The 23,196-nt window shown below is 38.5% G+C and overlaps 1 protein-coding gene across 2 annotated transcripts in view; it reads left to right on the top strand.

The window, feature by feature from the left end:
* Positions 1–23,196, top strand: part of LOC117410474 (inactive phospholipase D5-like) — a 202,524-nt gene that overhangs the window by 33,574 nt on the left and 145,754 nt on the right. For both annotated transcript variants that reach the window (XM_034017045.3, XM_034017048.3), the window contains exon 2: positions 14,175–14,311. In XM_034017045.3, coding sequence (XP_033872936.1) covers positions 14,175–14,311 — 137 coding nt within the window. The remainder of the gene's footprint in view (positions 1–14,174; positions 14,312–23,196) is intronic.

The following is a 23,196-nucleotide window of genomic DNA, read 5'->3' as shown; positions in this document are numbered from 1 at the left end:
TGCTTAGTCCACAGCTGATCGCATTTGAGTTGTTTCGTGTACTGACAGCTATGTGCCTCCACCAAGATGGACGACTTCCTGTTTCCGCCCGCCGACAAGTCGGCCCGTCTATGGGGAAGCATACTACCAACCTTACACAACGTCCTTTACGATCAGGAGGGAGATTTACAACGTTGATTCTTTCTCTTTTTATCACAGACATGAATACACTTTTTTTCACTACCATGGTAAATAGAACGGTATGCTGCATGACACGCTATAGTGACAAAAAAAAGCTCATTTACATTGTTGTATTGAAATATTTTGAAAACTACTTCTATAGAAATAACATAAAAGCATATAAAATAAAAGAAAATCCTGAAGTGTTTCTTTTTTGTTCACGATGCATATACAGTTTTCAGTTTCAGCAAAAAAAACTGATTTGCCTACAAAAAAAACATGGTATATAAAAAAGTATATGGAATAAATATTGTTTCTGTCATAATTGGCATACATTCTTACTTCCCATCATTTCTTAAGCAGAACTCAAAAATCCATCAGTGTAAACAAAGCCATCTGTTGTATAAGTGGCAGACAATTAAGATTTATTAACTAGATCCCCCACATAGATTGAAAAACGCTTTGAAACGACAATGACCCTTGTCATGGATGCAGGATAGCTTAAGCAGATTGTGGTGTTACAAGTCTGTTTTTGCAAGGTTTAACCTTCCATGGCTGTAAATAGACAGGAGTTGCAAATACCAATTACTGTTCCATGATACAATGACGTACAGTCATTTAAAAAATCCGGACACCAATTATTTCTACTATGTCTATCAAGCTGAACCTTCCAACTTAAATAGCACTTAAAATATTTCTTCTTGGAACAACTTGCCTGACTTCACATGCTTACAATAGTATAAGGATTCTGCTTGCAGCCATAAGACTGTCATCTAAATATCCAATACAAAAATGTTCAAATGTTTTTTTACGTCCTCTAGTGCTTTTATTGAAATAAGTCACAACAGCTGTCTTCAACATTAAAGTCTTGTATCAGCTGCAAAGTCACTGTTTAAAAATGGTGTTCTAAAATATAGTGTTACAGAAATATTATATTCACAATTAAGGTTGCAAGTTGTACATGAAGAAAGTGAATGACTCACAGCGTGGACATTCTTACAACAAATTAATGTAAAGGCAAATTAATATGTTAACAGACTAAAGAATTGATTTTATGTGAAGCACATTGAGTGTTGTTATTAATGGTGTGACAACCTAAAAGCCTTTGGATTTACTCAAAATTTAATTAAGAGCATGATAACACACTGAACACATCTATAGGAATGTGCAAGTTGTGCTGTAGATAATTGTACTGTATATGTGTTGACAAAAGATCTATACACATTTCCTCATGATTATTCTTTTAATAACAATTACTCACTGTCACAAAGACGGCCAGAGTGGGTGGCGTCAGACCAGAAGCAGGAAGGAATACAGAGACAGTGGTTGTGATGAGCTGAGTGCAATGGCTGCACTCAGCGTTTATTAACAAAATAAAAGGTTTCAAACAGCACAAAAACAGGACACGGCACTATAGCCAAAATAAACAGACAGACAAAACGGAATAACACTAAACAAACGGTGCACGGAGAGACAAACAAACACGGTGAGTACAAACAAAACACTTCTCTTTACTTTTACGATCTTAATTACTCCTCTCTCTCTCACCCGTTCTCCTCTTCCGAACACCCAACCCCGACTGAATGAAAATGTGCATCTATATATACTGTTGTGCTGGGATTCAATTACTAATTAATTATTCACTTGAATCCCAGCACATGAATTAATTCTGTGCAACCCCGTGCTCGCATATTATATTTTAAATGCACGTGCGTGATGTGCAATCCCGTGCCTAAATACAAATATACAATTTAAACACACGTGAAACACAGACCTGTTTATATCCCGTGTACCAATCTATACACCAACATTAACATACGCACGCATACATACAACATAGAACACACAAATGCACACAGGGGCGGGGCACTTTGCCACACTCACCCACACGCCAGCCATATGCCAGCTGTCCTCCTATACTGTCACACACACAGGCTGAATTTATCATTTCAAAATCACGTGATCATCATCATTGTTTACAACTGATGTCGGTTAATGTTTCAGTGAAGTGACAGTAGCGGCTAATGAATACATTTATAGAAACAAATACCAATGCATACATTTGTAGAAACTTAGTAATCCACAATTGATTAATGACCCACAGTTTGTGTGTATAATGAATGTCATGCAACTCTGATTAGGCTAAAAAAAAGGTATTGTGGTCAAAAGTACAGCACAGCAGACAGGTATGAGTTTGTTCTAAACATACACAGCATTCAGTATCCTTATAAAGACAATTTAGTTTCTCATGTTTCTTCCATTCTTTTTCACAATGTATTTACTACCTTACCATTGATTTTATTGTGCTTTACAAATTTCTTTATGCAATTACCCCTGCTTTCAGAAAGTATCGACTATGTTTTACTACACTTTGCTATGCTTTTACCATCACTTTTATAAGGGTAATGCTTGAAGACACTGCTGTTTCGCAACAGTATGTTTATAAAGCACATTAAAGCTCTGCTGACTATATTGGGTTTTCTAAATGCAGTTCAATGAAAATAAATGTCTATTTACATATTGCTACTGGGGACCGATAGACACTATTTTTCTTAATAATGTTCTTTCATTTTATCATTGTGTTACAGGAAGGCAACATTAAATCTCATTAAATTGGCTCCTTGAGAACAGCAGTATGAAAGTGATTGATTCATTTAACTTGGTCAAGCCTGTTATTGTGTGTACAGAAAAACTAAACAATTCAAAAGGTGAAAAATATATATATATATATATATATATATATATTGACTCGGAAGAGTAATTTGCATGTTCAATTTTATTATATATCTTAACAGAGAGGATTTCACTTAATAACTGCCAATGATACTTTTAGTCATTGACTTTTTTATTTTAAACATATTTTTCTTGCTATAATACATCCACCTCTATGTAACTTAAAGCTAAATAATTATGAAAATACTTACCAGTACGGGAAGTTGAGGCGCAGAGAGGAACGAGAACTTATAGCATCTGTATACTTTTTAAAATGAGAATGCATTAGTTTATTTTTATTTGGAAATGTGCACAGTTTTAGTCTATAGAGGGGGAAGAATGAATGGAGAAAAAAGTTATTTTTATTTCTTAAAGTACCTCATCCATAGTGACTCAAATGTATAGCTTACTGATATGACTAGGCCTATATTTATTTGCATACTAGTCTACATTTTCCTGTGTAAATAATGTTTTTTATACTGGTATATTCCAGAAGTCAACAACTATGAGTTCTAGGTTATAAAAACCCTGTCCTGAGCTCCAGTTAGTTGAGCCCTGAGTTCCTATAGAGCCAGAGAAAGAGGGTTGTGTGTAAAGTGAGAGCTTGTGTTAGACTGGGGTGTCTAGACATGTGTTTAAAAGGTTGTACTTACCTGTTGCAGTCTCCAACTACTCTATTTAACTTTTTTGCCATATTATTTTATTTGTTGTTTTGCTTTCTGTTTTAATTGGGTAATCACTGTAAATAGTTACTCCATTGTACCTGCCTGTTTCTGTTTTTGTTTTGTTTTTAAATAAAAACCATCCATTTGGTTTGCAATACTCCTGTGTCATTGCCTTCTCCTTTGGACACAACATCCAGCATAACGTTCGCTTAAAAATAGTATCAGTAATGGGATCTTGTGACTGTTGAGACGAGTGAAGACAAAAGGGAAATTGCCTGCATCTGTATATCAAAGATAGCACCAGACCAGAGAGGAATGAGCTGAAGGTTTGGAGGATGGAGTGTGGGCTGCAGGTTCAGCTGCAGAGGTCATACTTCCTCCAGCAGTCCCGCACATGAGCACGGGGAAGTGAGACATCTGCCAAACTGACCGACATGTTTAACCCTTTGCGGTCCATTTATTCAGCAGGCGCGTCAGGACCAATTTATTTTCACACACACAGTTTATTTTAGATGCACTGTTTAAAATTATTTTTTCACACTAAAACATGTTTAAAAGGCACTGCATATCAACAGGACACTCAGTACTGCATCTCCAGCCCCGCCCCACCCCTTGTTCACTGTATTTTTCACATACCTTTACATAGTCATGCATACTGATAAATCATCTCCTGATCACTCGTTTTATCACCAAACTCCTCAATAATGTGATCCAAGTCATAATTTTATTACTATAACATCTCAAAAAGCTCTGTAAATGTCAGTGATATTCTTTGAGCGCTGGATGCAGAAGCAGCTATCTTATGCCTACAAATGACCGAAATCAGAATGGGCAATCAGAGAAAAAATCTTATGTCCCGTACTTTGTGCCAAATGTATCAGTTTCTAGGGATAAAGAAAATAAGGACCACTCCTTACCATCCAGTGACTAATGGCTTAGTAGAGCGATTTAACCAGACAAAGAATATGTTCAAGAAGTTTGTTTCTGAAATGGGGAAGGATTGGGAGAAATTGCTACCATACCATCCAAAATTAAATAAAACACTAGTTACTGTTTTTTTTTAATCATTTCATATTGCAATATATACCAATGTGTGTGTGGATATATATATATATATATATATATATATATATATATATATATATATATATATATATATATATATATATATATATATATATATTTCTTATATTTAACGAATGTATTTAAAATCAGATGTTTCCATTTTGCCAAAGACTGTTATGTGAAATAAGTCTGCAATAACAAAAATCCAATACATACATAGAGGCTGTAATCTATGAGAAGGTTCTGAAACTGTTCCTTTTTTTCCCCAAAGAGTTTCCCTAACCTAGTCCATTAGTGAATTGAATGTACATTTGATGCAATAGTTTTAAAGGTTCAGCAGCATGGAACACATTAAAGAATAAATTAAATCCTAGAAAACCTGCAGCGCCATTAAGCACACTGAAGAAACCAGTAAGGGACAAGAAGCTTAGTTTAAATATTGCTTTGCTTATATACCCTAAAGTTTATTTTAGCTCCTACTGTACTTGAGACCAGCATATCACATTGTTATATATATATATATATATATATATATATATATATATATATATATATATATATATATATATATATAATATGGTATTTTGTCTTTAGTGCAATTTGTTAATATTACATTATAACACATGTTATATACATTTAACTTATTTAAAGAGAAAAAAGAATAAGATTAAACAAAAGGTAAATGTTCCTTTAAGAGAAGCCATTGGTTTCTAGTACTTTTCCACATTATCCTCTTGTCTGACAGCAGGTGTGGTGATTAGTGGGAAGAACTTGATTTTTCCAGTTTTTACCTTGTTAAAAGGCCTTTAGTTATCTATGTAAAGGGGCTAGCTTTCTAGACTCTCTATTCCTTTTTTGAAACATAAAAGTTTAATTACAAGCCTTTTATGTAAAAAACTAAAACTTGAATTGTTTAGCTAAGTAGTTTGCTGAGTCTGATCTGAATAATTGTCTACACTTTCCTGTAGAATATATTTTTTCCTTTTCTTGTGCATATCACAGAGGAAGTTTCTGAGCTGAACCATAATTCATCCTTGGGGTAAAATCTGCCTAAAACATTAGCATTTGTGGATTATTTTTATTTATGAGCTGTTTTTTATATATAAATTTAGGTTTTTACCCCGGTTTTCTCCCCAATTTGGAATTACCAATTATTATTTTTATCTGAGTTCACCGCTGCAACCCTCTGGTGACTCGGGAAATGGAGGCTGAAATACGCGTCCTCTGAAACATGTTCCTGCCAATCCGTCATTTTTTGCACTGCGGATCTACCAGACCTATAGTGCCGGAACATTAATTAGTTCTCTTTTGTGCTGGTGGTGGGATTTATAAGTTTTTGCAATATATTTGGTGTTAATGCTTGTGTTTGTCTGGTATAATACACTTGCTTGTTTGTTTATTGAAAATGCTGTGTCCCTGAACTTATTCCTTTGGATTTTGCTGACGATTATATTATTGTTGATTCCCTGATTGTTACAACATGACTAAAACCAAAAAATGTACTGCAGACACATATAAGTGAACATTGTGACTTTTCTTTCGGAATATATGGCACTTATTGTTTTCTGATGAAAGCAGCTTTACAAATCAGTCACTTTGTCATTGAGGTATCCTCCCGCTACTACTTGTAGCTGTAATAAAGCTCTATTATACTGTATCTCACTAAGAAAAACAAACATTTAAAACAATACGTATAAATACATGGAAATGAACAATCATTTTTGTGTCTAAAGCCATATTCAAGCAGAATACGCTGGGACTGCTACCTCAGCCTATTAACACAGCAGAGTTTGTCCCTGCTCAATACCTCCATAAACCTTTCACAAAGCAAGAACTAATTTGGGTTTGACTTTATTTTTACTTATAAACATAATAATATCTTTATATAGCACCTTTATAGTGGACCACCATCACAAAGCACTTTACAGAGGTAGGCAGTAAAGTGAACTGTCACTTACAATAGGACATAGATTTAACATCTCATCCACAGGATGGAGCACAAGGTACTTGCTCAGGGTCACACAGTGAGTCAGTGACGCTGAGCAAGTCACTTAACCACCTTGTTCTCCGTCTTTCGGGTGAGACGTAGTTGTAAGTGACTCTGCAGCTGATGCACACACCCTAGTCTCATATCTTGTAAAGCGCTTTGTGATGGTTGTCCACTATGAAAGGCACTATATAAAAAGAAAGATTATTATATAATTCAGTATGGGCTGCCTATTTTATTAAATGTCTGTGTTTTATTAAGGATAGTGTACTGCAACCTTTCCATATGTAGTGCACCGACCAGATCTCTTATCCACATGTTGTTTGATGGGACTGCCTCTGATTTCCAAGATTGCAGAATTCATTTTTTAGCTTTCCAAATGAGAGTGCATATTGTTCAGATTGAGTTCTGGCAAAATCAGTCTGTGACTCCTAAGATTGCTGGTACAGGGTCAAGGTCTAATTTTTAAACATCTCAGTAACAATCAAATATGTTTATCCAAAATGTAGTTTAGGCCATGTCCAAAAGTGGTGTGTAAAGTATCCTCACCTACTTTACACCTATCACAGGTCAGTGAAACTTCTGGAAAGCTCTTATGAAGTATGGCTTTAGAATAGTGGAGTCTGTGCATAATCTTTAACTGACTGAAGTTAGGTTTAGCATTGACTGAGCACTGATGAATGTTTCTAAGACTGTCTTCCCACGTATCGCCCGAAACCTGCAAGCCAAGCTCCAATTCCCAAGTGTGTTTAATTGGAATCTGATGAGGTATTGATTTGTCTATCTCTTAGCATTTGGGGAAATTGTCATAAACTCATCAAGCTCTGGGTGACATAGTTTATTTTCAAATTCAGACGAATTTGTCCTTGTAAAACGTCTGAACTGCAGAGAGTGAAAAAAAATGTGAAGCCGGCAACCTATACTCTCTCTGTAACTGTTCAAAGGATGCAAAATAACCATCAATGTGTAAATCATTTAGTGAGGCTATTCCCAATTCTCTTCACTTGGAAAAAACAGGATCACTTCCTGAAGGAAAAAAGGCATGATTTACGCATATTGGACTATAAATAGACATGCTAGGAACCTTTTAAGTGTGTTTTAATGTGTTTCCAGATTCAAAGAGAATTGTTTATTATGAAATGATTTTCCATAGATTTATGTATCTTGGCTGGGGCATTAAGCAGTACAGGGAGTGAGGTTTGGGTGCAGGATGCCGATTCAATTTCTAACCAAGAAGGAGCCTCATTAAGATTAGCTGGATAGCAGTTCTTCCAATATGCAAAGGTTTTCAAATTGGCTGCCCAGTAGTAAAACTTCAAATATGGGAGTCCAAAACCACCAAAAGCCTTGGGTTTACAGAGATGTTTTTTTTAGAGAAATTCTGGAAGCCTTATGAATGGCATAATTAATGAGTCCAGCATTTTAAAAAAAGCTTTGCGGTAATTATATAGGAAGGTTCTAAAAGAGCTATAAAAAACATCCTTATCGCATTTATACGCTCGATTAGAGAGACAGGGAAAGTCCTCCAAAATTCCAAGTTTTGTTTGAGTTAGTCTAATATTTATAGGTGCCTGGATGTTGTCTGATACTTGTTGCCAGCGGTTCGATGGCCAAGGCAAACAGGAATGGCGAAAGGGGGCATCCCTGTCTAGTTCATCTAAATAACTGCAATGGAGGAGAAATATTGTGATTTGTAATAACAGATGCCATAGATTTTGCATAAATTATCTTAATCCAGTTGATAAAAGAAGGGCCAAATCCAAAGTCTTCTGTCATCATATATTCCCATTCAATTTAATCAAATGCTTTCTCTGCATCTAATGTTATAACAGCAGCACTTGTGCCATCTGTATGTGTAGAGTATAAAATATTAAACGGGCGGCGCAAATTAAAATATATATGTCTGTTAGGAATGAATCCTGTTTCATATTGTGTTTGAAATATGAGTTCAAATTGTTGGCAAGGAGTTTAGTTATAATTTAAATTTCTACATTAGTAATGAAATCGGACGGTACGAGGAAACTTCTGTTTCATCGCGGTCTTTTTGATATATTTCTTAAAATATTCTATTATATATCTATCAGGGTCTGGTTTTACGAATGGTATTGTTTTACGAAAAAGAATAGCAACACCCCTTGCTTTGGCCCCAAAATTTGATTGATAAATGTGTCCGATCCAGTTTGCAAGCAATTGAAACTGATCTGTATGTTTAACACTGGAAGCGCCAAGCCGGTCAATTTGACAGTTTGGGGTTTTAAAATTTAAATTACTCTGCGTTCCGCAATGTAATGCATATGCCTGTTCGTGACTTTTACTAAATATATGTATTCGATATACTGGATATACTGATGGTGTTTGAGCCGCATATTCGCAAGAAATTGATAATTATAAGACGCGCCAAAACCGGTCATATTCACCGGTTATTTCAAAACATATTTTTTTAAATAAATATAGCCTATAATCCTGTCTGTCCTTTCCAATACAGTCAGTTCCGTGATCAAGTGGTGTCTACCTGTCTACATTCTCTGAATCATAGATATCTCCCTGTGTAGAGCATTGCAGGTTCATTCTCAGCTCTATGCACAAAACAGTGGCGATCGGAACCAATGGCAAAAAAAGCCTGAGACAGTGTGTAACAGAGCGAGATCTGTACTAGCTATCTGGTGTATGCATGATCCTGTAGGGGAGGGGACAAGAGCCCTGTAGGATCCGCCTGTCAATCATGGCGATGGCACAGAGAGGTTGGGTGAGGGTGTGTTCTCTCCCTCTCTCTGAATGGTCGGGAGGTGGGCCTGGTGGGGGTGCCTGACCTATAAAAACTGTGCTTTGTTATTCCTCACCCCCACCCATCTAGGAAGAATAACAGTGACAGTCCTGGTCATGAGGGTCTGGAGAAACCACGAAACGACAGGCAAACGAGGCAAGGAAGACAGAGAAGAAAATAAATAAAATAAACTGTATTCACGTACATGAATCAGGAAGTGTGTAGTTTAGCTGGGAAACCCTGGGTAACCACATATAGTATAGTAGGGGAATAACAAAGCACAGGCTGAAGACCAGAGCCTGTTGGGTAGTGACAGTGGGGGAATGCTGCAAGAGCAGCACCTTTTATTTTGTAGTTGTTACTGTGTTTTATTTTCCTTTTTACATTCGCCCTTTTGTTTGTACTATTATTTTGAGCACCTGCGTGTGCATCGCTAGTGAATGGCCAACCTTTTACCATTGCTGGTTTTGGGTTGTGCTCTGGAGTCAGCGCTACAGTGCCACCTTGTTGTGTAAATAAATCTGTGCGCCCAGTAGCTATTGTGTTATTGTGTTATTTGTATTATTATTATTATTATTATTATTATTATTATTATTATTATTATTATTATTTATTTCTTAGCAGACACCCTTATCCAGGGCGACTTACAATTGTTACAAGATATCACATTATTTTTACATACAATTACCCATTTATACAGTTGGGTTTTTACTGCAGCAATCTAGGTAAAGTACCTTGCTCAAGGGTACAGCAGCAGTGTCCCCCATCTGGGATTGAACCCTAACCACTACTCCACACTGCTGCCCCAGTGTCCAGTGAATTCCCACACCCTCCCACACAGTGGAATACTGTGGATGTGCTGGACCAGATGGCATGACAGTATTGTCAAAGGCAGATCTCGTCGGTGGCCTGTGGCTGTATTTTATAACATTTTGGACCTGGCAGTCATCAATGCATATGTACCAGGGAAAACTGCAACAGGAGGGACTTCATCTTGCAGTTAGCCATGGAGCTTCGGCAAGCACATATGGATCAGAAAATGGCAGACAGATGCCCCTTCTGGCACTGCTGCAGGCGCTGCCCCCACACGCAAGAGAAAACAGTGCCAGGTTGAAAAATGCAACAACAATAAAACTTTGGATGTCTGCACCGGTTGTGGAAGGGCAGTGTGCGATAAATGCTCAGGAAAAGTGGAGAAGTGTGTATTGTGTGTGGACTGTACAGGTTAGAAAGGTCAAACAAATGTGTTATGTAAATAGTTTATTATATTCTAGCCATGTATGTGTGAAGTAGTGGATTATATACTATTTTCAAAAAAGACCCTTTGTTATTTTTACAAACAAATAAAATGTTTATACAATTTCGTATCTACAGAGATCTGTTACAAAATAGTTACTAGTGAAATGTTTATTTTATTTATGTTTTGTTTTCCATTTAAATATGGTGTTTCTGCTATGCAAATGTTTGATTTGATGTTCATAAATAAAACTTGAGTTTTATACGATCATTTGTCTTCCATTATCATATTACAGCTGTTTAAAAAGCTACCAGTTAAAATGACCGGTGAGTTTCTTGAAGGAACACAACATCAGCTGACAAAGCTTTAAGATGGGCGAACACTTTACCACGCTTAACAGGATGGTTCATGCCCTTTTCATTCCAAGTAACTATGGTCACTGCTTGAATGATTTGGTTTATGTAACATCACAGTTTTTCGCTGGGTAAATTTCACCTGCTGCGAATATGGTCGCAGAGTCACAGTTTTTCAACAAAAAATTACTCCCTCTGGAGTTAAAAAAAACCATTACAAGACCTAAGCAATAAAAATACTAACAAACCCCCTTGTATCACTTCTCAAACGAAGTGAAGCCATATCCTCTTACTCATGTCAGGGCTACAGAACTTGTTCCAACCTATTATTAATTCTGCTTCAGCAAGCCCCTGTTCGTCCTCACTAATTACAATATATTTAAGTAATAACAGAAATGACCCTAGAAATAAGTCCATGAGGTGAAATTCCAAAATGTCCAGATTATAAAACATAGGCAGTTTTTAAGGCTGTACTAATGCCATCTAGAACCTCTCACTCAAAAGTTGCTGATGCCAGATTCTTCGAAAAATAGTCTTCCGCTTCCCTCAGTGTGTTAAAAATGTGGACTTCTCCTCCGTCAGTTATTTTTAGCCATGTGGGGAAGAGAAGACCATACTTTATTACTGCCTCCTTGTATTTTCTGCGGATAGTGTCATATGCCAGTCACGGCTTCATAACCTCCATACTGAGGTCTGGGTAGATAGACTCTCATGCCATCATGCCTTCATCTGGTAATAGTGTATTCTTGCAATAATTGGCCTTGGGTGAGCTCCCGGTGGCGGTTTCAGTGCTAAGGATATGTGCACTCTGTTGACCTCAAATGGTGTCTTGAAGTTATTTTTCCCTAACAGAGTGGGAATAAATTCAGTAATGAATTCCATGGGTGGTCCGTTTTCTGCCTCTTCTGGTATGCCAATATTCTGATGTTTTGGCGTCTGGACCGGGATCCCAGGTCGTTGACTTTTAAACAGAAAATGTTATTTTCAGTGCTCAAGGTTTTGCAAAGCTGCTCTAGCAAAATAATTTGTATCTTGTAGTCTGTAGGGGCCTGTTCTATCCCAGAAACTTTGGCATCGATCTCAGATAAAGATTGTTTCACCGTAGTCAGTGTCATCAATGTTATTAAACTTCTCGTCGACATTCTTATTCAAGTGCTCAATTGCTGCCATGATATCGGCAGATGTGGGGTGTATAAGAGCAAGACTTTGCTGTGCTGTTCTGTTTCAGTTAATTCCTCAGGCAAAGACGGCATTGTATAGGACAGCAGTGTGCAGTAGTGGTTAGGGCTCTGGATTCTTGACCAGAGGGTTGTTGGTTCAATCCCAGGTGGGGGACACTGCTGCTGTACCCTTGAGCAAGGTACTTTACCTAGATTGCTCTAGTAAAAACCCAACTGTATAAATGGGTAATTGTATATAAAAAATAATGTAATTGTATGTAAAAATAATGTGATATTTTGTAACAATTGTAAGTCGCCCTGGATAAGGGCGTCGGCTAAGAAATAAATAATAATAATAATAATGGGGTTTTAAATTGTAAGTCTTATTTTTTTCATTTCAAAACAGAAGCGACTCATCTTTATTAATGTAAATACAGTTACGAATAATGATTGTAGTAAAGTTTGTCCAGCATAAAATACTTTATTTCGCCATGGATAAGGGTGTCTGCTAAGAAATAAATAATAATAATAATAATAATAATAATAATAATAAAGAGTAAGTAGCCGGATTCCAAAAAATATAGCATTATACGTCCCCATGTGTTGCTACAACTATTTAAATAACATACCTGTCATTTTTCTTTTCATGTTTACATCCTGACAACTTTTTACAATTATAAATTTAAAGTCTATCTCAAAGGTATTTCAAGATGTCTGCTTAGTGCTTTGAGATCAGAGGTGTGTCCTCCTTCTGATCATTGCCCAGAGGTGTAATTTTCCTACCTGTATTCCTGAAAAGACATGCCCCAAAAAAGCTGGGGGAGGGACGAGAGTAAAGTTCCAACCGAGAGACTGCTGTGACTGGAACAAACTGAGAGTAAGCGAGGCTGCAGTGATTGGGAGTGGAGTTTTGAAGCATGGAGGGAGAGATAGGCGAGAGAGTAGACAGTATCTAACAAGACAGGGAGAATATATAATACAAATACAGTTCAGAATCTAATATGTTGGATTGTTGTGGTGACATTTTATTATTTATTTTATAACAGTCTAATACAGGTCCTGGAGGTTTTATATGTGGCTTTACATCATCAGTGAAAACCAGAAGACCATGTAGCTCTCCAAGACCAGGGTTGTAGACCTCTGGTCTAATAGATAGATCTAAGATATGTATTTTAATGTGCCTTTTTATGTAGTGTTTTGGTGAAATCAGGGCAGTTATTGTATTTTGCTTCATAATAACTGAATATAATTTATTTTAAGTGCATAATGCATATTGTATAAACAGAAATACTGGAAAAACACCATATTTATACTATATTCTTTCTCAAGACAATATAGGATGCACATTACGTACATACCAATCTGTTCACTTTACCTGAAGCCGATCTGAAGAAGATCTGCTTTTGTACTTTTGAAATTGAAATAAATAAATAAATCAGATGGCTTCATAATTTTATTAAAGTATAGGTCTGCAATGCATTTATTAGGCTACTGCATTAAGTTTTTTTTTTTTTCAAATACCTTGACACAATTGGGGCTACCCTGGAGAATAATTCTAACTAGTCTCGTTTTTACATGAAGGGATGACAACTAAATTAACATGGTCTGTGGGTAGAATTGTACAAGTTTTTTTTTTTTTTTTTTTTAAGTTTTACGTAAGATTTATAATTTAGTTTTTAAAGAGTCCAGTCCCCAAAAGCAAACGCAGCAGGTAGGGTGTCCGGCTCTAATAATTATTTACAAAATGATTTACACTATTTTACTATTTACAACAATCCCAAACTCAAAATGGCTAAAAACTAAAATGTTTAATGTGCAGGGCCTCAGCCCTACCACACATGGCTCTTAGCAACACTTGACATTTAAAATAAGTATATAAAACATTGATACAAACTTTACTTGAGTACATACATTTTAAGCCTCTTTTGGTCCTATCCATGACTAGTTTTCCCAATCCCAAGTCCCAAACCTGAATCTTGGGTCCTCAGCACACCTTTATTAATGCGTTTTATATTTTCTGTAAGGGAATTGAAGATTCTCATGGAGTTTTTGTTGCCTTTTTTCTCTTTCAGTCTCAACAGAAATGCATTGTGGTCTTTGCCCTGGTGTGCTGCTTTGCAATACTGGTTGCCTTGATATTTTCCGCTGTGGACATTTGGGGGGACGATGAGGACGGAATCACTGAAGACAACTGTAGCAAAAACTGTCGGTAAGAGGCAGAGTTGTAACGAGTCACCAAAATTGGGACTCGAGTCAAGTCATTGGGGAGTAAACTCGAGTCGAGTCGAGTCTTTGACATGCCAAGATCGAGTCGAGTCGTCTCGAGTCACCAATCTGGCTTGAGTCATTAGTTCTGACCAGTGCTTAATTTGTAAAGAAAGTGGTGCCTGGGCGCAAGCAATTTCAATAATACTGACCTGGAGAACCGCACATTTCATAATCATATGCACAGACCAAACCAAGTGAATGTTATAAGAAATAACACAGTAGCACGAAATAAATAATAATAATAATAATAATAATAATAATAATAATAATAATAATAATAATAATAATAATACAAAAAAACTCAGTAATCTGAGTCAAAAAATGTACTTTTTGTGTAGCCTAACATTAAAAACCAACAAGGCAACGCATTAATAACTACGCTGCAAAACAGATGTTACATAAATAAAATGCAACAACCTCCCTGGATGTCTTATTAAAATACTGATATACAAATACAATACATTCATCTGCGGCACTACAACGCTTTAATTCTGTTCGACACGTTATGTCAATTCACAAACTGAACAAGTGTATACCATTGCAGTGTATTGTTTGCAATATGTAGCGGCTACATTGTACCCTATTCAAAAACGAGAAGCACCTAAATGTTTGCAACAGCTATAGAAACAATATCCCAAAAACTTACATTTTATTTCAAACACCTTACTTTTAAAAACAGTAACAGAATGAAACAGGTGTCATGTCGTGAATAAAACATCAACCCATCCTTAACTGTACATAAAATAAAATGGATCTGTTTAGATTAGGCTACTACAAAAACTGATTTGCACTCTGGTGTCATATTAAACTATTATCAAATGAGCTGAAAATGCGATCTATTTCTGTTATTGTTTATTTCTAAAACACCACTTGCATTATTTCCAAAAGACCCTGTTTTCTGTTTTGCAATGTATACAGTAAACAGATAAAACATATTTTGACCCTGATGATCATATAACCTTGGACTAATTTACCTATGATAACCTTAAAAATTCTCAGGTTTGTGCTGATGTGGGTCTGTGAAATCAGTCTTTTATTGAAGGAAGATGACAAAATGGTGGCTCAAAGTCACCCAGAAAATACAACACAGGTGCACTCCGCTTATAAGGGATCCTGTTAGAACGGAGTTCTGTTTACATCATATTGAGGAGGAATTTAATGGGGAATTACTCTGGTTAAAACGGACTTGCTTATAACGTATATGTACCGTTTAATATGTACAGTTTTCCTGTTCCATAGGTAGATATTTTGCACAAATAAGATACCTCCAGGACAGTAAATGACAGTCACGGTGGCATTTGTGACGTCAGGCAGGACAACTTTTATTTACTTTTATTCTTCTATGTTTTTGTTGGCACAGTCGTTGTACAGTTTAAATGGATAACGTACACAATTTTAATTACATTTAGCGAAAATATAAATTCGTAAAATGGTACTACTTATTACATTGTATGGCCCACAGTGGTGTGTTTTGTAAAAACTAATAAATCCCCGTTCTTTGGCAGTTAAGCTTTCTTGTATTGTTGATATTTACCGGTATTTATGTATGTATTTGACAGGGACAACAAACATTTTTTGACATTTATGACATGTCTACAGCGAGTAGATATTTAAGGTACTTATGTTTGCAGTTACATACGGCATTCGTTTATAAAATACTGATTTCCATTGTCCCTTGGAGTCCGTTACAAGTGGAGTGCATCTGTAGTAAATGACTAGAAAAAGACTATGGTAATGGAAGAGAGTAACCCCTATGGTAGTGAAGATCTAGTGCTAGATGGCATGTTTTCTGAAGGATGCTGATGGTGCACACTTGATGAATAGAGGGAGTAGTCCCAGTTTGTTTTGTAGATAAGTTCACCAGGGGTAGGGTAGGGAGGGTTGGGGAAGAAAAAACAAACTGCATTTAATTATGAGTCCTCTAAGTTGATACCTATTCTGTGTATTGAAGCAATAAATAAATGTACACCAATATACCACAGCAATGTTGTTGAACTAAGTTCATCACCATAACACTGTCCCTCATACTTCTTATTTTACATAACAGGTTATTGCTATTACCCATCATAAATATGTATTGCTAATTGTTTTAACAAATTAGGTGTAAAATACACACCGATATCTGAAAGAAGAACATAAAAACACTGGTTTCATGACCATTTAATTGTGGCTACTGTAGAAAGTAAAGAACTACAGAAGGTAGAAATGTGTTTATTTGACAAATCCAGTTTTCAAAAGTTCCTTAGTTTTCAGTTGAATTTTACAATTATCATTTAAAATAACAAAGAACAACTTACTATCAATGTAAAGCTGAATTCACCAAGTGGTGACAAAATGTTTATATCCTGTCCTGGTGTTCATGGGTTTCTTTTTGGACCAAATATTAGCACAAAATTATGTTTCAACCAGTGCAACCTGTATTACAAATCATGGAAAACTATGTTAACCTATTGTAAATGCATAATATAACTATGGGAAAAGCATGGTAAACTTATAAGGGTAGTAAGTGCATGGTACCAAGTTGAAACCCAAGTCTCCACCTGTACGTGGATTTCCACATACTTTGGTTTGCCCAATGTTGTGAATAAAATTAACATGTTGAGAATACATCTATGGCTTTTTCGATTTTACTCATTATCTTTTTAGATATGTTTGCTAATCTGTATTTTCATCTTTCTACTGTGTTATATATTTCATGGTTGGTTATGTTCTGCTGTGGGCATTTTTCCAGTGTATCGTGCTCAACCATGCTCTACAGTGCACAGAAAACAGATGTCCCGTTATGTTTAATGAAACTGTGCCCATTTACGCCTGCTGCTTGCTTCCAAATAAAAACCCACAGACAATACATTTCAATTATAAACTTACTTGCAAACGCAGTGAGTGATTATCCAGTGTATAGCATGTTTAATTTAGTACAATTACACTCTGATCAGCAGTGTTATGTCATTAACAGATTCAAATATTCACACTGAAATATTGGGGAATGCATGTTTAAAAGGTGGCTACCTTTATGAATCTTTGCACTGAGCTGCTCACTTATTTATGTAGGATTCTGAAGCGGTGTATTTCACAGTTGTCTTGGGGCTCAGCTTTCCTCTGATCTTAAAGTTTAGGTCCAGAAAAAATACCGCTTCCTCCCGGGAAGCAAGGATGGGGGTGTAGCTCTAGCTTTTGAAACAGCTTACTCAAGATTTTTTTCTTAATCACTGATGTAGAGCACTGGAAACGTTTTGCGAAACGTTGCAAAACCCGGACAAAAGTTTAATACACAGTCTATGCACTCAGAACGACATGAATATAATGTTTGCTTACTTAATCTACCTAAGCCCAGCAGGACTGGTGCCAGTGACACAAAGGATGCGTTGCAACATATAACTACCGTACATTCTTTTAGTCTGTTCTGCCAACTGTGGATTGGCTATTTTGCTCCAAACTTTTTAAAAAAGCAGATTACAGCATGCCGCCTGACGCGACGGTGTCGCATGACAGCAATAGAATTAAATTCAGCAGCACTTTGTATTTCTGCCACCAGATGGCAAAATAAACATTACAAACCATTAAAATAACAGCAGGGGCTGCTGTGGCCTTCAAGTACTGTAAATGCTTGTAGAAGACAAAACCCTAGCAGCTACAAGACCAGAAGTTTTTTTTTTTGAAACACAGCCAAAGTTATATTGAATGTTATTTATTGTTCCCAATCAAGTACGAAATGTTACCATTACCGAATGGGTGTTTACCTGTAAAGATCCTGAATAGAATACCAAAGCTGCGTGCAAGTGCCCATGACGTAGCCATGCTCATCCCCGAGAGCATAAGAGGGCTACAGACACAGGTACTAGTATCATTTTTCCTTCAAACATGCTGCAATCATGGTTACTTTTATCTGCATATATTTCACTACTAGCGTAATTATTTTTGAAACGTTGTATTTTTAGTTTACTAATTACACATATTTGCACACAGCCTGTTGCTTGCTACTTCCCATAAAGCTCTTGTGCACCACGTGGAGCCGGCGGCTTCTGCCGCCCATTCCAGGGATGAAGCAGCTTAAGTCGGTTGACTTGTACTCTCCTAAAGACTGCTAACTCCAACTGGAATAAAAAAAATAAATAAATAAATAAATAAATAAATATTTCATTTAGGAACGATATTCTTATTTCTGAACTGTAACTGTTTTACTGTTTTGTAAGAAAATATTTATGTGTGTGTGTTTTTTGTCTTGCAGAGAAGATGAGCACAGCTGTGTGTACAGGGTTATTATTAATGGAAATTATATTATTGTGATTACTGTTTACTGTGAGTAAAGTTTTTTTCTTGTGTGTGTATTTTTGGTTTAAAATACATAAATACACAACAACACAGTTACAGCTGCTGGGCTTAGCAGCTATGCGTTGATAGCTTTAAGTAGGTTGTTTCAGTCTGCCACAGTATATCACTGCCATCTTGGTGGCTGCTTCCAGCACCATTACGAAGGCTGTTTAGGCTAACAGCAGACTTTCCTCAGTTTCCTCCAACTGTGTGTTTGCCAGAAGCGATACAGTCCCTGTATACTGCTTCTTGCTGTAACGCAGGGCAAGGTTACCGCACAAGTACCGTACCGACCTGTTGCAAGTCACCGCACGTGTATTGTACTGAAACCAAGAGTATTGTACAGACCTGGTGCAAGGCATTGCATGTGTACAGTACTGAGGTCGCTGGTACCGTACCGACTCGGTGCAAGTCACCACACGTGTACTGTACTGAGGCCGTGGGTACCATACCGACTCGGTGCAAGTCACGGCATGTGTACCGTACCGACTTGGTGCAAGTCGCGGCATGTGTACCGTACCCAAGCTAGCGTAGCACCAAGGCTGTTCAGTGTACTGTTCTATTTTCTGGGCAGTTTTCCATACTGTATACTGCCTTGTTACATTTTGTACATTGGTGCTGCTGTGGCAATTGTTGGGTTTCTTTTTTCACAGTATTGTGCACTATTGCCCTGTTACATTCTGTACAGAGGTGTTGCTTCTGAACAGCCTGAGGCAGTACTGTACTAGTACATTACTGTGCAGAAGTGCTTGGGTAGACTGAGGCAACAGGTTTTCACTGCATTGCTGTTGCATCATGCCGATTTCCTGTGACATATGCAAGGTCACTCTCCCAGTAGAGGATAAGCACGACAGGTGCTCTTCCTGCCTAGGGCCAGAGCATGCCAGACAGACATTCGCTGACTGCAGCTTCTGCAAGTTTTGTGCAACTTTTTCTAACCGCACACTAGAAAAGTGTGTGTCTGTCAGCTCTGAAGAGGTGTCCATTCCTCTTGGGCAGGGCCCTTCCCCATCGCCTGCTAAAGACGTGTCTGCGTCCTCTGCAAATGGATCAGTGCCAAGGCAGAGTAGGAAAACTGCCCGAGAAAAGAGCCTATGTAAGAAGCTGTCCTTATGGTCTTCTTCATCTTCCTCTGCCTCCCCTTCTCCTTCTTCGCCTCCTCCTCCTTCTCCTAAAAAGAGGAAGAGGAAGAGTCACCATTCTAAGAGATCTGCTGACTCTGAACAAATGGAGAAACTCTGGGCAGCTGTTTCCCATCAGGGCACCATGCTTGCTGAGCTGCTGTGTGAGTGCAATGCACCGCCTTTGGCTTTCCCAGGTTCGAGTGTCTGATGGGGATAAAGCACTGCTGTTAGATGCCCCCATTACACCAGGGCATACCTTTGGTCCTGCAGTGGATGAGATGCTGCAGCGCTCTCACCGTGCATGGGAGTCCACAAAGGAAGTGGTGCATCTGCTTCCCAAGTGACCACCCCCGGTGCACAAACCAACGGCAAACTGGCACCCAAGGCCTCAGCAGCGTCAGAGACCAGCACAGCCAGCTGCTACGACAGCCAAAGGGGGTTTTCATAACCTGGGTGCTTTCTACTGTACAGACCGGCTATTCTCTCCAATTCAAGCAAGGTCCCCCTCCCTTTCGGGGCGTGACTACAACATTCATCATAGACCCACAAGACGCTGTAGTACTGTCTCGGGAAGTGACAGCTCTGCTACAAAAGTGAGCTATTTGCGCGATACAACCCCTCCACTTGATAGAAGGGTTCTACTCCAGGTACTTCCTGGTGCCCAAGCAGGATGGTGGCCTCAGACCAATCTCAGTTCAAAATGTTGACCATGCGACAGCTGTTGTAGTCAATCAGGCCAGGTGATTGGTTCACCACGGTGGACTTAAAGGACGCATATTTCCACATCCCCATAAAGCCAGGGCACAGGAGGTACTTGCGGTTTGCTTTCCAAGGAACAGCGTACGAGTTCCGTGTATTGCCATTTGGCCTCTCTCTAGTGCCCTGTGTCTTTTCAAAGTGCATGGAAGCTATCCTGGCCCCATTGAGACTCAGAGGCATCAGAGTGCTCAATTACCTGGACGACTGGCTCATTTGTGCCCAGTCTCAGGCCCACATGGAACTCGTCACCGGCCACCTTCATCGGCTGGGCCTGACAGTGAATCGTGCAAAGAGCCAGCTCCCACCTATGCAGATAGCCTCCTATCTAGGAGTGCAATTGGACTCCAAGTCCATGCTGTCCACACCTATCGGGCAACAAAGTGCAGACAATAGCCGCCTGTTTGAAGCTTTTTCAGCTCAATACAGCATTTATTTACAGACTCGACAATAGAGACAGCAATTGCAGAACTTATTAACATCACGTAGTGAGTAGTACATAGTTCAAAACAAAAATAATACAGAAACAGAAAATAAACAAACACCGACACCCTGCTCTGTAAGCCTTCTCCTTCGGGTTGGTCTTACCCAGGCAGTCCTTTTAGTCCTTGGTGTTTGTGTGAGGCACCCAGGATTAGGCCACAGCCATCTAGTGTCTGGGAGGGCGAATTACAGGACGGGATCACATTATTCTGTCACAAGGGGCTATGGAACCCCTCGTGGCAGGGTCGCCTCATAAATCTTTTGGAGCTACAGGCAGTTTATCTGGCCCTGCAGAATGGATAATTGCAAAGCATATGACATGGTTTATTTAGATTTCCAGAAAGCTTCTGACAAAGTCACGCATAAAAGATGAATCCTCAAACTGTACACAGTAGGGATTCAAGGAAATGGTTGACATGAATTAGGGAGTGGTTAACATGTAGAAAACAGAAAGTACTGATTAGAGGAGAAACCTCAAAATAGAGCGAGGTAACCAGTGGTGTACCACAGGAATCAGTATTAGGTCCTCTGCTATTCCTAATCTACATTAATGATTTAGATTCTGGTATAGTAAGCAAACTTGTTAAATTTTCAGACGACATAAAAATAGGAGGAGTGGCAAACACTGTTGCAGCAGCAAAGGTCATTCAAAAATGATCTATACAGCATTCAGAACTGGGCAAACACATGGCAAATGACATTTAATAGAGAAAAGTGTAAGGTACTGCACGCAGGCAATACAAATGTACATTATAAATATCATATGGGAGATACTGAAATTGAAGAAGGAATCTATGAAAAAGACCTAGGAGTTTATGTTGACTCAGAAATGTCTTCATCTAGACAATGTGGGGAAGCTATAAAAAATGCCAACAAGATGCTCAGATATATTGTGAAAAGTGTTGAAATTAAATCAAGGGAAGTAATGTTAAAACTTTACAATGCATTAGTAAGCCTCATCTAGAATATTGTGTTCAGTTCTGGTCACCTCGTTACAAAAAGGATATTGCTGCTCTAGAAAGAGTGCAAAGAAGAGTGACCAGAATTATCCCGGGTTTAAAAGGAATGTCGTATGCAGACAGGCTAAAATAATTGAATCTATTCAGTCTTGAACAAAGAAGACTACGCGACAATCTGATTCAAGCATTCACAATTCTAAAAGGTATTGACAGTGTCGACCCAAGGGACTTTTTCGACCTGAAAAAAGAAACAAAGACCAGGGGGCACAAATGGAGATTAGATAAAGGGGCATTCAGAACAGAAAATAGGAGGCACTTTTTTTACACAGAGAATTGTGAGGGTCTGGAACCAGCTCCCCAGTAATGTTGTTGAAGCTGACACCCTGGGATCCTTCAAGAAGATGCTTGATGAGATTCTGAGATCAATAAGCTACTAAAAACCAAACGAGCAAGATGGGCCGAATGGCCTCCTCTCGTTTGTAAACTTTCTTATGTTCTTATGTTCTTATATAAACCACCAGGGTGCCCTCAGGTTTCCCAGTCTCCATGGTGTGGCCCGCAATCTGTTGCTCTGAGCACATAAACACCTCCTCTCACTGCAGGCGGTACACCTGCCCGGGGTGATAAACTGGGCAGCGGATCTCCTCTTTCCAGGAGAGTGGCCTCAGAGTGGTGGCTTCAGGTGGTGAGCCTCATTTGGGACAGGTACAGGAGGGCAGAAATTGATCTCTTTGCCTCCCATGAATCGACTCACTGCCCCCTTTGGTTCTCCATAACAGGAGACGAAGACCCGCTGACAATAGATTCCTTGGCACACCAGTGGCCGAGGCAACTGTTGTATGCCTTCCCACCGCTCGCCATGCTCCCACTGTGTCCAGAAAAAATCAGGCAGGACCAGGCCATGGTGCTATTAGTATCCCCTTACTGGCCCAGGAGACTTTGGTTTTCAGCTCTGATGCAGCTCCTGAGGGACCAGCCTTGGAGTCTGCCCAATTGCCGCGATCTGCTCAGTCAGCCGCAGGGAACCTTAATACATCCCGACCCATCGAGCCTACAGCTCTGGGTCTGGCCCCTGAACGGCTGCAATTAAGCTGTCTGGGTCTGTCCATTAGGGTCATTGACACCCTGCAAAATGCCAGAGCAGCATCCACACATTCCCAGTACGGGTACAAGTCGGACGTCTTTCAGACGTG

This window comes from Acipenser ruthenus, chromosome 6 (assembly GCF_902713425.1).
Source record: "Acipenser ruthenus chromosome 6, fAciRut3.2 maternal haplotype, whole genome shotgun sequence".
Taxonomy (NCBI): domain Eukaryota; kingdom Metazoa; phylum Chordata; class Actinopteri; order Acipenseriformes; family Acipenseridae; genus Acipenser; species Acipenser ruthenus.
This window is presented reverse-complemented; position numbering and strand designations above follow the sequence as displayed.